Source organism: Salmo trutta, chromosome 20 (genome assembly GCF_901001165.1).
Source record: "Salmo trutta chromosome 20, fSalTru1.1, whole genome shotgun sequence".
NCBI lineage: Eukaryota > Metazoa > Chordata > Actinopteri > Salmoniformes > Salmonidae > Salmo > Salmo trutta.
In genome coordinates this window covers 6,961,992-6,974,257 of record NC_042976.1, presented here as the reverse complement: position 1 = coordinate 6,974,257, position 12,266 = coordinate 6,961,992, and the positions used below count along the sequence as shown (strand labels likewise).

Genomic DNA, 12,266 nt, shown 5'->3' with positions numbered 1-12,266 from the left:
ACTATCATTTGTTTTTCAACAGGACAATGACCCAACACACCTCCAGGCTGTGTAAGGGCTATTTTACCAAGAAGGAGAGTGATTGAGTGCCACATCAGATGACCTGGCCTCCACAATCCCCCAACCTCAACCAAATTGAGATGGTTTGGGATGAGTCGGACTGCAGAGTGAAGGAAAAGCAGCCAACAAGTGCTCAGCATATGTGGGAACTCCTTCAAGACTGTTGGGAAAGAATTCCTGGTGAAGCTGGTTGAGAGAATGCCAATGGTGTGCAAAGCTGTCATCAAGGCAAAGGGTGGCTATTTGAAAAATCTCATATAAAATATATTTTGATTTGTTTAACACTTTTTTGTTTACTGCATTACTGTTTACTGCATATGTGTTATTTCATAGTGTTGATGTCTTCACTATTATTCTACAATGTATAAAATAGTACAAATATAGAAAAATCCTTGAATGAGTGGGTGTTCTAAAACTTTTCACCGGTAGTGTATATAGGGCAGCGGCCTCTAATGTGCTAGTGATGGGTATTTAACAGTCGGATGGCCTTGAGATTGAAAAACAGCTTCTATCTCTCGGTCCCAGCTTTGATGCACCTGTACTGACCTCACCTTCTGGATGAAAGCGGGGTGAACAAGCAGTGGCTCGGGTAGTTGTTGTCCTTGATGATCTTTTTGGCCTTCCTGTGACATCGGGTGCTGTAGGTGTCCTGGGGGTCAGGTAGTTTGCCCCCGGTGAGGGGTTGGGCAGACTGCACCACCCTCTGGAGAGCTCTGCGGTTGTGGGCGGTGCAGTTGCGGAACTAGGCGGTGATACAGCCCGACAGGATGCTCTCAATTGTGCATCTGTAAAAGTTTGTGGGTTTTAGGTGCCAAGCCAAATTTCTTCAGCCTCCTGAGGTTGAAGAGGCGCTGTTGCGCCTTCTTCACCACACTGTCTGTGTGGGTGGACCATTTCAGTTTGTCAGTGACGTGTACGCCGAGGAACTTGTGACTTGTTAAGCACATTTTTACTCCTGAATTTATTTAGGCTTGCCATAAGAAAGGGGTTGAATACTAAGCTTTTAATTTTGTATTAATTTGTAAAAAAATGTAATAACATAATTCCACTTTGACATTATGGGGTATTGTGTGTAGGCCAGTGACACAAAATCTCAGTTTAAATGTATTTTAAATTCAGGCTGTAACACAACAGAATGTGGAAAAAGTCAAGGGGTGTGATTTGAATACTTTCTGAAGACACTGTAAACCTACAGTACATAAATACACGGCATCTTCACAGCATTCTGCATGAGATGACTGGGGTTATTTTGTCTGTCAGGATGATAAAATTGATAAATGTGACTCAAATTGTTAAACATTAGGCCTACCGACAATTGTTGTAATAGCTGTTGTAATAACATTATAATAACTGTAATTTCTATGTTTGTTAAAAAGTCAACCAAGATGCAATTCTAATTGCCAAATTGGGCTAAAAGGCCTATTCTAGAAACATGAATCCATGAGGGCAGAGATTATGTAAATGTTACTGGAATAAACTATTTTTTTTAAAGGTTGCATAACAAATTCCTCTCTTATGCAAATGTTGTATTGGCTGTCCAGGGCACAGGCACACTGGTCTTATGGACCAATAGGATATTGAGGGGGACGATCCCAGCGTAGCTCTCTCAGAACCCTTGACTGGTTGCTGCAGCTTGTGGGCAGGGCCATCAGACTGCTTGGATTTTTCCGTACATTTTCATACGATTAGAAGCAATATTTCCTTCATAGCCAAAACGTCGCTGCGCCGGAGTCCTTGCTTTCTGATAGTCCACCATTTTATATTGCTGTAGGTCTAAAGGATTATAAATATTTGTTTTAATATATTGGACATTGCTTTACGAAGGGACAACTCTCTATTATGATGGAAATTGAGATACCTAAAATTCATCCTAGTCAACAGGTAAATCATCTTTTGTTATATATAATATATTTAGGCTGTTATGTGAAACTATAGCACAAGGTTGACCTATAGCCTATTGACGCAATGCTAGACAATATCCTCATTGTTGAAAAAAATATATTTTATTGGATATTTCAAACTATTGAAATAAAATTAGGCTAATTAAAACTGTTCGTATGTTACCTGATTAATAAACTGTCATGTTCAACTCAATGTGCGTTTCCCATACTACTATATTATTTCATAAGATATTGTTTCGTAAGTTAATGAAATGAAACGACTGCATCGTAAATATGTTTTCTTACAGGCTATCATAATCCTATTTGTGAACTTCTAGTGCTGTAGTTTTGACATTTGTAAATACATTAGGCTACTACTGCATGTAGCTCTACAGTTTGTCTCTGCGCTGTAGTCGACAGACGCCTTCATAGAAAATTCTGCAAAGTCATGGATGGAAGTCTGGCCGGTTTATCCAACTCAATTCCGTGTGGGCGAAAAAAAGAACGGTAAAACATCCGTTTAATTTGGAAGTCCATGTGTAATGATGCAATTATCGTCAAGTAAAACATATGTCAAGGTGACGATGACGACACTTCTCCCCAGACAGTGTTTTTCATTTCATTTCAGTGCGCTTGTTTTGTGGCCGTCGGAATCCCCCCATGCGCCACTAGAGCCCCATAGCGTTTTTCCCGTAAAGATGGCATCTATTGGCCTACCAGTAACCTAACGAAACCGGCGTTAAATAAACCGACCATAGACGGTAGAGAAAGCGAGACATCTCATGGTCACATTTGTTCTGGTCGGGGCCAGTAAGTACCCCAGAGCCAGCTGTTATTGGACAGTTTCCCCATTGACATATATATTGTAAGTGGGCGTTCCCTCTCTCGCGTGAGCCATGTAAGAGATTTGATTTGATGTTAGAGATTATGGAGGAAAGCATGCTCACGTGAGAGTGGGAACGCCCACTTACAAAGATAGGAAACTTGACCATTTGTCCAATGGTTAACTGCCTCAGTAAGACATCTTTATTCATCCACCATCTTTGGGCCTATTTCGCTCCATACAACTAACTGATTGCACAATCTCAGGCTGCCCAGCCTGGAATTTAGTTTATTTTCTTTTCCATGATGTAGGCTACACAGGTCCTCTTTAGAGTTAAATTGGTTGTGTGAAATTGAGAAATATATGTAGGCTTAAGCCTTAGGCTTGTTATAATAACCCAAAAGTGTTTGTAGTTCTGTAGCTGACCTTCAAATCAAATTTGATCAAATCACATTTTATTTGTGACATGCGCCGAATACAATAGGTGTAGACCTTACAGTGAAATGCTTACTTACAAACCCTTAACCAACAATGTAGTTTTAAGAAGAAAAAAAAGCGTTAAGTAAAAAATAGATAAATAAAAAATAAAAGTAACAAATAATTAAAGCGCAGCAGTAAAATAACAATAGCGAGGCTATATACAGGGGGTACCGGTACAGAGTCAATGTGTGAGGGCACCGGTTAGTCGAGGTAATTGAGGTAATATGTGCATGTAGGTAGGGTTAAAGTGACTATGCATAGATAATAAACAGAGAGTAGCAGCAGCGTAAAAGAGGATCCATGCTGTAGAACATTTTTTGGATCTGAGGACCCATGCCAAGTCTTTTCAGTCTGCTGAGGGTGAATAGGCTTTGTCATGCCCTCTGCACGACTGTCTTAGTGTGTTTGGACCATGATAGTTTGTTGGTGATGTGGACACCAAGGAACTCGAAGCTCTCAACCTGCTCCACTACAGCCCCGTCGATGAGAATGGGGGCGTGCTCGGTCCTCCCTTTCCAGTAGTCCACAATCATCTCCTTTGTCTTGACCACGTTAAGGGAGAGGTTGTTATCCTGGCACCACACGGTCAGGTCTATGACCTCCTCCCTATAGGCTGTCTCATCGTTGTCTGTGATCAGGCCTACCACTGTTGAGTCATCTGCAAACTTAATGATGATGTTGGAGTTGTGCCTGGCCCCTCAGTCATGGGTGAACAGGGAGTACAGGAGGGGACTGAGCACTCACCCATGAGGGGCCCCCATGTTGAGGATCAGCGTGGCGGATGTGTTGTTACCTACCCTTACCACCTGGGGGCTACAGACGTGAGTGCTATATGTCGGTAGTCATTTAGGCAGGTTACCTTAGTGTTCTTGGGCACAGGCACTATGGTGGTCTGCTTGAAACATGTAGGTATTACAGACTCAGTCAGGGACAGGTTGAAAATGTCAGTGAGGACACTTGCCAGTTGGTCAGCACATGCTCGGAGTACAAGTCCTGATAATCCATCTGACCCTGCGGCCTTGTGAATGTTGACGTGTTTAAAGGTCTTACTCACATCGGCTACGGAGAGCGTTATCACACAGTCGTCCGGAACAGCTGATGCTCTCATGCATGCTTCAGTGTTACTTGCCTCGAAGCGAGCATAGAAGTAATTTAGCTCGTCTGGTTGGCTTGTGTCATTGGGCAGCTCTCGGCTGTGCTTCCCTTTTGTAGTCTGTAATAGCTTGCAAGCCCTGCCACATCCGACGAGCGTCGGAGACGGTGTAGTACGATTCAATCTTAGTCCTGTATTGATGCTTTGCCTGTTTTGATGGTTCGTCGGAGGGCATAGCAGGATTTATTATAAGCTTCCGAGTTAAAGTCTCGCTCCTTTCACTGTGGGGACGACGTCATTGATGCACTTATTGATGAAGCCAGTGACTGATGTGGTGTACTCCTCAATGCCATCTGAAGAAGTCCTGTAGCTTTGCATCTGCTTAATCTGACCACTTTTTTTTATTGACCGAGTCACTGGTGCTTCCTGCTTTAGTTTTTATTTGTAAGCAGGAATCGGGATGATAGAATTATGGTCAGATTTGCCAAATGGAGGGCGATGGAGAGCTTTGTACGCGTCTCTGTGTGGAGTAAAGTTTTTTTCCCCTCTGGTTGCACATTTAACATGCTGGTAGAAATGAGGTAAAACGGATTTAAGTTTCCCTGCATTAAAGTCCCCGGCCACTAGGAGCGCCGCCTCTGGATGAGCGTCTTCCTGTTTGCTTATTGCCGTATACAGCTCATTGAGTGCGGCCTTAGTGCCAGCATCAGTTTGTGGTGGTAAATAGACAGCTACAAAGAATATTGATGAAAACGCTTGGTAAATAGTGTGGTCTACAGCTTATCTTGAGATACTCTACCTCAGGCCCGCCTTATCTCAGCTCACTGGTCACCATAGCAACACCCACCCGTAGCACGCGCTCCAGCAGGTATATTTCACTGGTCATCCCCAAAGCCAACACTTCCTTTGGCTGCCTTTCCTTCCAGTTCTCTGCTGCCAATGACTGGAACGAACTGCAAAAATCACTGAAGCTGGAGTCTTATATCTCCCTCACTAACTTTAAGCATCAGCTGTCAGAGCAGCTTACCGATCGCTGTACCTGTACACAGCCAATCTGTAAATAGCCCACCCAACTACCACATCCCCATATTATTACTTACCCCCTTGCTCTTTTGCACCCCACTATCTATACTTGCACATCATCATCTGCACATCTATCACTCCAGTGTTAATGCTAAATTGTAATTATTTCGCCTCTATGGCCTATTTATTGCCTTACCTCCCTACTCTTCTACATTTGCACACACCCTAAATAAATTTTTCTATTGTGTTATTGAATGTACGTTTGTTTATGTGTAACTCTGTGTTGTTGTTTTTGTCACACTGCTTTGCTTTATCTTGGCCAGGTTGCAGTTGTAAATGAGAACTTGTTCTCAACTGACCTACCTGGTTAAATAAAGGTGACATGTAAAAAAACAAATAACGGCAAAAAAGACACACAATAGCACAATTGGTTGGGGGGACAATAAAACTGCACCATCTTGCTACCTTGGTTTTATCAACTGAATAACAGGTTTCCCCCTAGATTAAGTCTAAACCTGAGTTTAGTCTACTTAGTTGTTTTAACCAGATGCGTTTCTTTTGTGAAAACAAATATAGTCATCTGACACCCAAGTAGGGGCAGTAAGCAACAATGTATCATGAAACAACACAGAGGTGCATTTTGGGACAGTTTCCTGGACACAGATTAAGCCTAGTCCTGGATTTAAAAGCAAACACGAAAATGCTTTTTGGTCAAGCCTTAATGTGTGTCCAGGAAACCTTACTCTATCTCACAGCCCTGTTGTGTTACTGGCGCTTACAGTTCCTTTGGTTGGCTTGTTTTTAAAAGTGCTGTTTCTTCACCTAATACAATTGTTTTATTCTGTTTGAGTAGCTGCACATTCTGAGATGGAAGTCCAAATACAGCTACTCAAAGTCTGTCTGTTTGGTTTTAAACAAAGAGATTATTTTTGAGCATGAAAAATGTTTTTATTTACACTAATTTACAGAATCGACCAGGAAATGGATCATATATTTTTACAAGCCCAGTTCCTTATTTGTAGTCCAGACCTCCTCTGAGTGACAGATAAAGGTAACTAACATGGTATCTTAGTATATTTATACTATTCATAAAGATCAGTGAACTAACCAGTATGTTTCACAAGTATTTTGTGGATAAATACTTCACTCCACCAATATAGTTTATATCAAAATAGTTACTGAGTTATAACTTGAAGTCATTCAGCTGTTCATCCAAATAGTTACATCATCCTCTTTTTGAGACAGTCCATGAAAGGGGCCTCGAAAAGGGAGGATTCAGTCATTTGTGAATGTACACAGATCACTCATCTCTGCATGAATGTTGAGTGGTGTTGAAGTTTCAGTGACAACATGAAAAGAGGCTCTGGGAAAATCATATTTTTTTTTCCTCAAAGGGGATTCTACAATAACATCTTTTATGACACTATGAATCCATCCTGTATGATGAAAGTGTCTATAAAATGTCCCATGTATATAGAAAATGAACATAGGTCACTTCCTATACTATTGTTTACTCACTGTGTATGTATATACTGTATTCACCACATAATTCTTTTCAATTTTTTTAATTTAACTAGGCATAGCCCATTCTAATATACCTACTACTGTTTATAGCATTTTATTTACCCGAATTATATACTGTCTAAAAACACCACATATTTATATTCTGCATTCTGACACTGCTCACTCTAATATATCGATATTGGATTGTTAATTGGACTCGTTCTGACATTTCTTGACTTCTTGTTTAGATTTATAGATGATCTGTACTGTATTTGCTAGACATTCTACTGCACTGTTGTAACTAATAATCTGTGTACGCGACCAATAAGATTTCATTTGAAAATAATAAGGCTTTGTACGCCTATTTTTCAAGATTTCTTTACTCTTCTAGACTGTAAGTGATATTTGTGGGTGGTTGTGTGGGCCATTCTTCATCCTCTCCAGAGCCATAATGTATCACCTATGGTTTTGTGTACTCACTACCCAGACCAAGATTAATAGCGAGACTTACAGGCCTAACCAGACCTTGTGACTTTAAAGGTTTTAGTGGTTATGGATTAATGCTGGATTTGACGTGACACCCATGAGGCAATTAGGGTTAAACAGTTCTCAGCTGCACTGCAGAGAGAGAGAGAGAGAGAATGTTTGTTATAACTATTTCTGAATTTAAAGATGATAGGTCATGTGAATTATATAATTAAACATTGTTTTGGGGATTTTTGTGGCCATGTTTAACACTTGATTTGGTCCACAAAGTTACAACTCAATTACTTCTGCTCATTCCATTTACAAGAGTTATCTATGTCGAAATCTACACCAAGCTCTGAAATCTTTCCCACACCACATCCTCTGCACTGCCTTCCACTTTGTTAGTCATCTGATCTGTCTCTCTTTACATCCTCTCTGTTCTGTTTATGTGTCCCAGTCTCTCTGAAAGTATCGTTGACCTTCTTTTAGGCAACAAATAGACACATCCTCAGAGCTTTCCTTGTGACCTAATACGTTGGGTTAATGCAATCTCACAAGTCCTTTGTGAAATGTTTCCTTCTGTATATAAGGTCTGTGTAATGGATGTTAAGATGGGCCCCAGGGGAAACCAGCACAGTTTATCTCTGCACATTCCTGACTGAACAGGCAGCGTACTAGGAGGTCCTAGTGGTGTTGCTAGAAGGTTCGGTGTTCTAGCTATCTGGAAAAGGCATCCAATGTTTTCAGCAACGCAGCCACTCTGTAAAACTCTATTTTTACTCCGTAAAACTCAGTTTTAATTTTAAGTTGTATCAATGAACTTTTCTCCTCAGAGTGATCAATGATTTCATTGGTTTTTGAGCTAGTGATATTACATTTGACCTGCTGTCCTTTGATTTATTTGGTTGACACTAATCAAGAGAGTCACCAGCTGAGAGGCACGTCTCCTCTGTGGGTGAATAAAAAATATATATATATATTTAATCTTTATTTAACTAGGCAAGTCAGTTTTAAGAACAGTCTTATTTACAATGATGGCCTACCCCGACCAAACCCTAACCCGGATGACGCTGGGCCAATTGTGCGCCGGCCTATGGGACTCCCAATCACGGACGGTTATGATACAGCTTGGAATCAAACCAAGGTCTGTAGTGACGCCTCTAGCACTGAGATGCAGTGCCTTAGACCGCTGCGCCACTCAGGAGCAGTTGGGGAAATGGAGAAGTGCATCTATTATTCATACTGCTTCTTGCTAGTACTGCTGTCGTCAGACACCCAGAGGGACGGGGCGTGGCACTGGAGAGAGAGAGAGACAGTAGCCGTACTCCTTCACAGCAGGGAAACGCTTCCTTGTTCCTCCTCAGTGTCTTTTTCATCTGGTCACAGTCTGTGTGGTGCTTTGTGAGTTCCGGTCTAACTTGTTGTCTGTTGGCAGGACATAGACCTGATTGACATCCTGTGGAGGCAGGACATAGATCTGGGTGCGGGGCGCGAGGTGTTTGACTACTGCCAGCGTCAGAAGGAGCACGAGCTGCAGCAGCAGAGGGAACAGGAGGAGGACAAGAGGCTGCAGCAGCAGAGGGAGCAGGAGAAGGCCCTGCTTGCTCAGCTGCAGCTGGATGAGGAGACGGGGGAGTTTGTGCCCCGCCTTGCAACCAGCGGACAGCCACTTCAGACGGCTACCTCCGCCGCACCCTCTCAACTCATACAGGTACCGTACACACACACACAGCTGTCAGTCATGTCAGGGGCTGGCCACTCCCCTCCCTGGGGGGTGCAGCTGCTCTGTAGCTAGGTAACAACCTCCTCCACTGTAATTAGGGAAACACAGGTGGCTTTGTAGTTTTGCATTAGTGGATTTGGCTGTTTAGAAACTGCTCTGTGGAGAGCTTTGTCTAAGGTAGCGCAATGCTGTCTGCTCAAATTCTTACCTATTCTTTAGCAAATCAGGCATTTTCAAACACAATGTTGAAATGGATGCAGTGTTAGAATAGAGGGAATTTAGATGAAAACCTGAAGTGCTTTGAATCTTTGCTTTCAGGATGTCAGCTTCACTGTAGATGGGGATGCCATGTCATTTGATGAATGTATGCAACTGCTGGCAGAGACATTTCCTTTGGTAGAGGCAACTGAGGTAAGAATACAGGCTTTCACTATTACCTTACAAATATGCTTACAACGATTTCTAATTAAGCAATAAGGACAGAGGGGGTGTGGTAAATGGCCAATATACCACAGCTAAGGGTTGTTCTTAGCCACAACGCAACACAGAGTGCCTGGACACAGCCCTTAACCGTGGTATGTTGGCCATATACCACAAACCTCAGAGGTGCCTTATTGCTATTATAAACTGGTTACCAAAGTAATTATATATTTTTTGTCATACCCGTGGTATACTGTCTGATATACCATGGCTGTCAGCCAATCAGCATTCAGGGTTCAAACCACCCAGTTTCTAATGAACAATATATAATGTTGTATGTACTGGTCTTTTACAGTGTTTCCCTCCCTTGTTTGTGTTGTAGACGACCTCTTCCTGTCTGGACACCGTCGTAGCTCCAGCACCCAACAGCAGCCACATCATGATGAAATCTGATCCGCCAGCTTTGACCCAGCTGCCCCTACTCCCAGCCCCAATGCCCCCACAAAGGACCTCCCCAGATTTGGAGCAGGCCTGGATGGAGCTTTTGTCCCTCCCTGAGCTGCAGGTACAATACGAATATTCTACCGCCTCTATGGTGTAACAAGCACTCAAAGAATGCATGGATGGCAGCAGCCAGGTATGCATGAGAGGACATACTCACCTTTTTGTTTTGTGTGTTTGAATGGGACACAGCGGAAGAAGATACTACTCAGCTAATTCTCACTGTGGTCAGGTTCCCACATAGCACTGTTGACTCCAAGCAGTGGGAGGGAAAGCCTCAAATGGTGTGAAGCTGCTTGTGTCCTTAGTAGAACATAAAATAGCTTCTAAGCAGTTAGTGAAGGTAGTAGCATTGAAACAAGAAATAAAATACTTTACTTACAGTACAAATACAATGTGTAATTTCATGCAAAAAATGTTAGTCAATATAGGAATCCCACTTTATTTGCAATATTGAACCTGTGCAAAGTTTCACTATTGGGAATAATGGATAAAAAGGTTTGAAACCAAGGTTTAATAAATGATTAGTAAAAACTGAACAACAGCTAATCGACATGATGGTTCTATACTGCATATTACATTAACGTTACATCTTGATGTCTAATTAACGGCATGGGTTACTGGATTTGTTTTGATGCTTCTGAATCTTGTTTTCTAGCAATGTCTGAATATGGAAATGGAGGACACACGGGAGCAGACCGGAGGATATCTGCCCACTAACACCACCCCTGAGGTGCAGGATCTAAACTACAGCTTCTACCCATTGTCCAACCTGGAAGAGGTGGCATCAAACACAGAAGATGTCTGCCCACCTGAATTCATCAACACCTTTGAGGAGAGCTTTCCCAACATGGCTCCACTGGACCATCTCAGTCAGATGACCCTGAAGGCTCCAGACCTCAATACTCATTTCACTACAGACACTTTCTGTGACGTATTTTACCCAGATGTTGTCAACACAAAAGTGACCAGTGTCACCCTGCCTTGTGGCCAAGGAAATGGAGTTAACTCATTGGCAGAAATACCAAACAAGCCTACTTTTACACCAATGGAATTACAGGACCTTTCTCCTGGAGATACATTTGACAGAGACAACAAACCTGAGATAATTACAGAATGTCCAGATTCTGATTCAGGTGTTTCTGTGGAGGCAAGCTCATACTCTAGCTCTCCTGAGAAATCCATGTATGGGGACCGCTCCTTTGGTGGCTACAGCGATTCAGACATGGATGAGATGGACAGTAACCCTGGGAGTGCACAGTCTGACTACTCTGAGATGTTCTCACTGTCTTTCCAACCAGATGGCCTGCAGACACCTCTTTCTGTGTTACCTCAGCAGCGGGACAAAAAGCCCAAACATGGCAAGACTGAGCCAGATGACGAGACTGGCCACAGTGAACCCCCCTTCACTAAAGACAAGAAGAGGAGGCGCTCCGAGAAGCGTCTCTCTAGAGACGAGCAGCGAGCCAAGGCCCTCCAGATCCCCTTCACCGTGAACATGATCATCGACCTGCCTGTGGATGACTTCAACGAGATGATGTCCAAGCACCAGCTCAACGAAGCCCAGCTGGCCCTGGTCAGAGACATCCGCCGGCGGGGCAAGAACAAGGTGGCTGCCCAGAACTGCCGCAAGCGCAAAATGGAGAACATCACGGAGCTGGAATATGACCTGGACTCGCTGAAGGAGGAGAAGGAGCGACTGCAGACAGAGAAGACCAAGAATGACAGCAGCCTGCGGAAGATGAAGCAAGAGCTAAACACCCTGTACCTGGAGGTTTTCCGTCTGCTGAGGGACGAGGATGGGAAGCCCTATTCCCCGTTGGAGTACTCCCTCCAGCAGACGACCGATGGCACAGTCTTCCTCGTCCCCCGCATTAAAAAGACACTTATCAAGAAAAAGGACAGCTAGCACTTCTCTGCTTTACTACATGGTACAGCATTAGTAATAATACTATGCAAAGAATAACTTTGTAGTTGCTTGGCTTTAAGCGTTAGTAAAACAGCAGAACTGTTATATAGTTTTTGCCTACTCTTTTTGAATCTTTAATTATATTTGAGTTATTTTGTACTGGTCTCTATTTTCCCCTGATATTGTTTGTAAATACATAATTTGCTTTTGAGATATGAAAATCTGTATTGTATATATCATGTTTTTAGTATGCTAATTATATTGTTGCAATCACTGTTACTTCAAAGTCTGTTTTATAAACTTTACTGCTGATTTGCAGCTCCATTTCCTTTGTATGTCCTGACTCTTGTGCTTTTTAATGAAATAAACAGTTCATTTAGTCA

At 42.6% G+C, this 12,266-nt stretch overlaps 1 protein-coding gene across 1 annotated transcript; it reads left to right on the top strand.

Moving 5' to 3' along the window:
• The first annotated feature begins 1,728 nt into the window (after nucleotides 1–1,728).
• LOC115155481 (nuclear factor erythroid 2-related factor 2) lies at nucleotides 1,729–12,266 on the top strand. The gene is made up of 5 exons (XM_029702114.1): nucleotides 1,729–1,941; nucleotides 8,766–9,041; nucleotides 9,372–9,464; nucleotides 9,856–10,038; nucleotides 10,633–12,266. The coding sequence occupies exons 1-5, from the start codon at nucleotides 1,900–1,902 to the stop codon at nucleotides 11,881–11,883; spliced, it is 1,845 nt and encodes a 614-aa protein (XP_029557974.1). The 5' UTR covers nucleotides 1,729–1,899; the 3' UTR covers nucleotides 11,884–12,266.

What these genes read in the sequence shown, in the direction of transcription:
- LOC115155481 (XM_029702114.1), top strand. Translation starts at nt 1,900, where the DNA reads ATGATGGAAATTGAGATACCTAAAATTCATCCTAGTCAACAG. An exon ending in CACCCTCTCAACTCATACAG is followed by an intron (nt 9,042 to 9,371) that starts GTACCGTACACA and finishes CTTTGCTTTCAG; the next exon opens with GATGTCAGCTTCACTGTAGA. An exon ending in TGTCCCTCCCTGAGCTGCAG is followed by an intron (nt 10,039 to 10,632) that starts GTACAATACGAA and finishes CTTGTTTTCTAG; the next exon opens with CAATGTCTGAATATGGAAAT.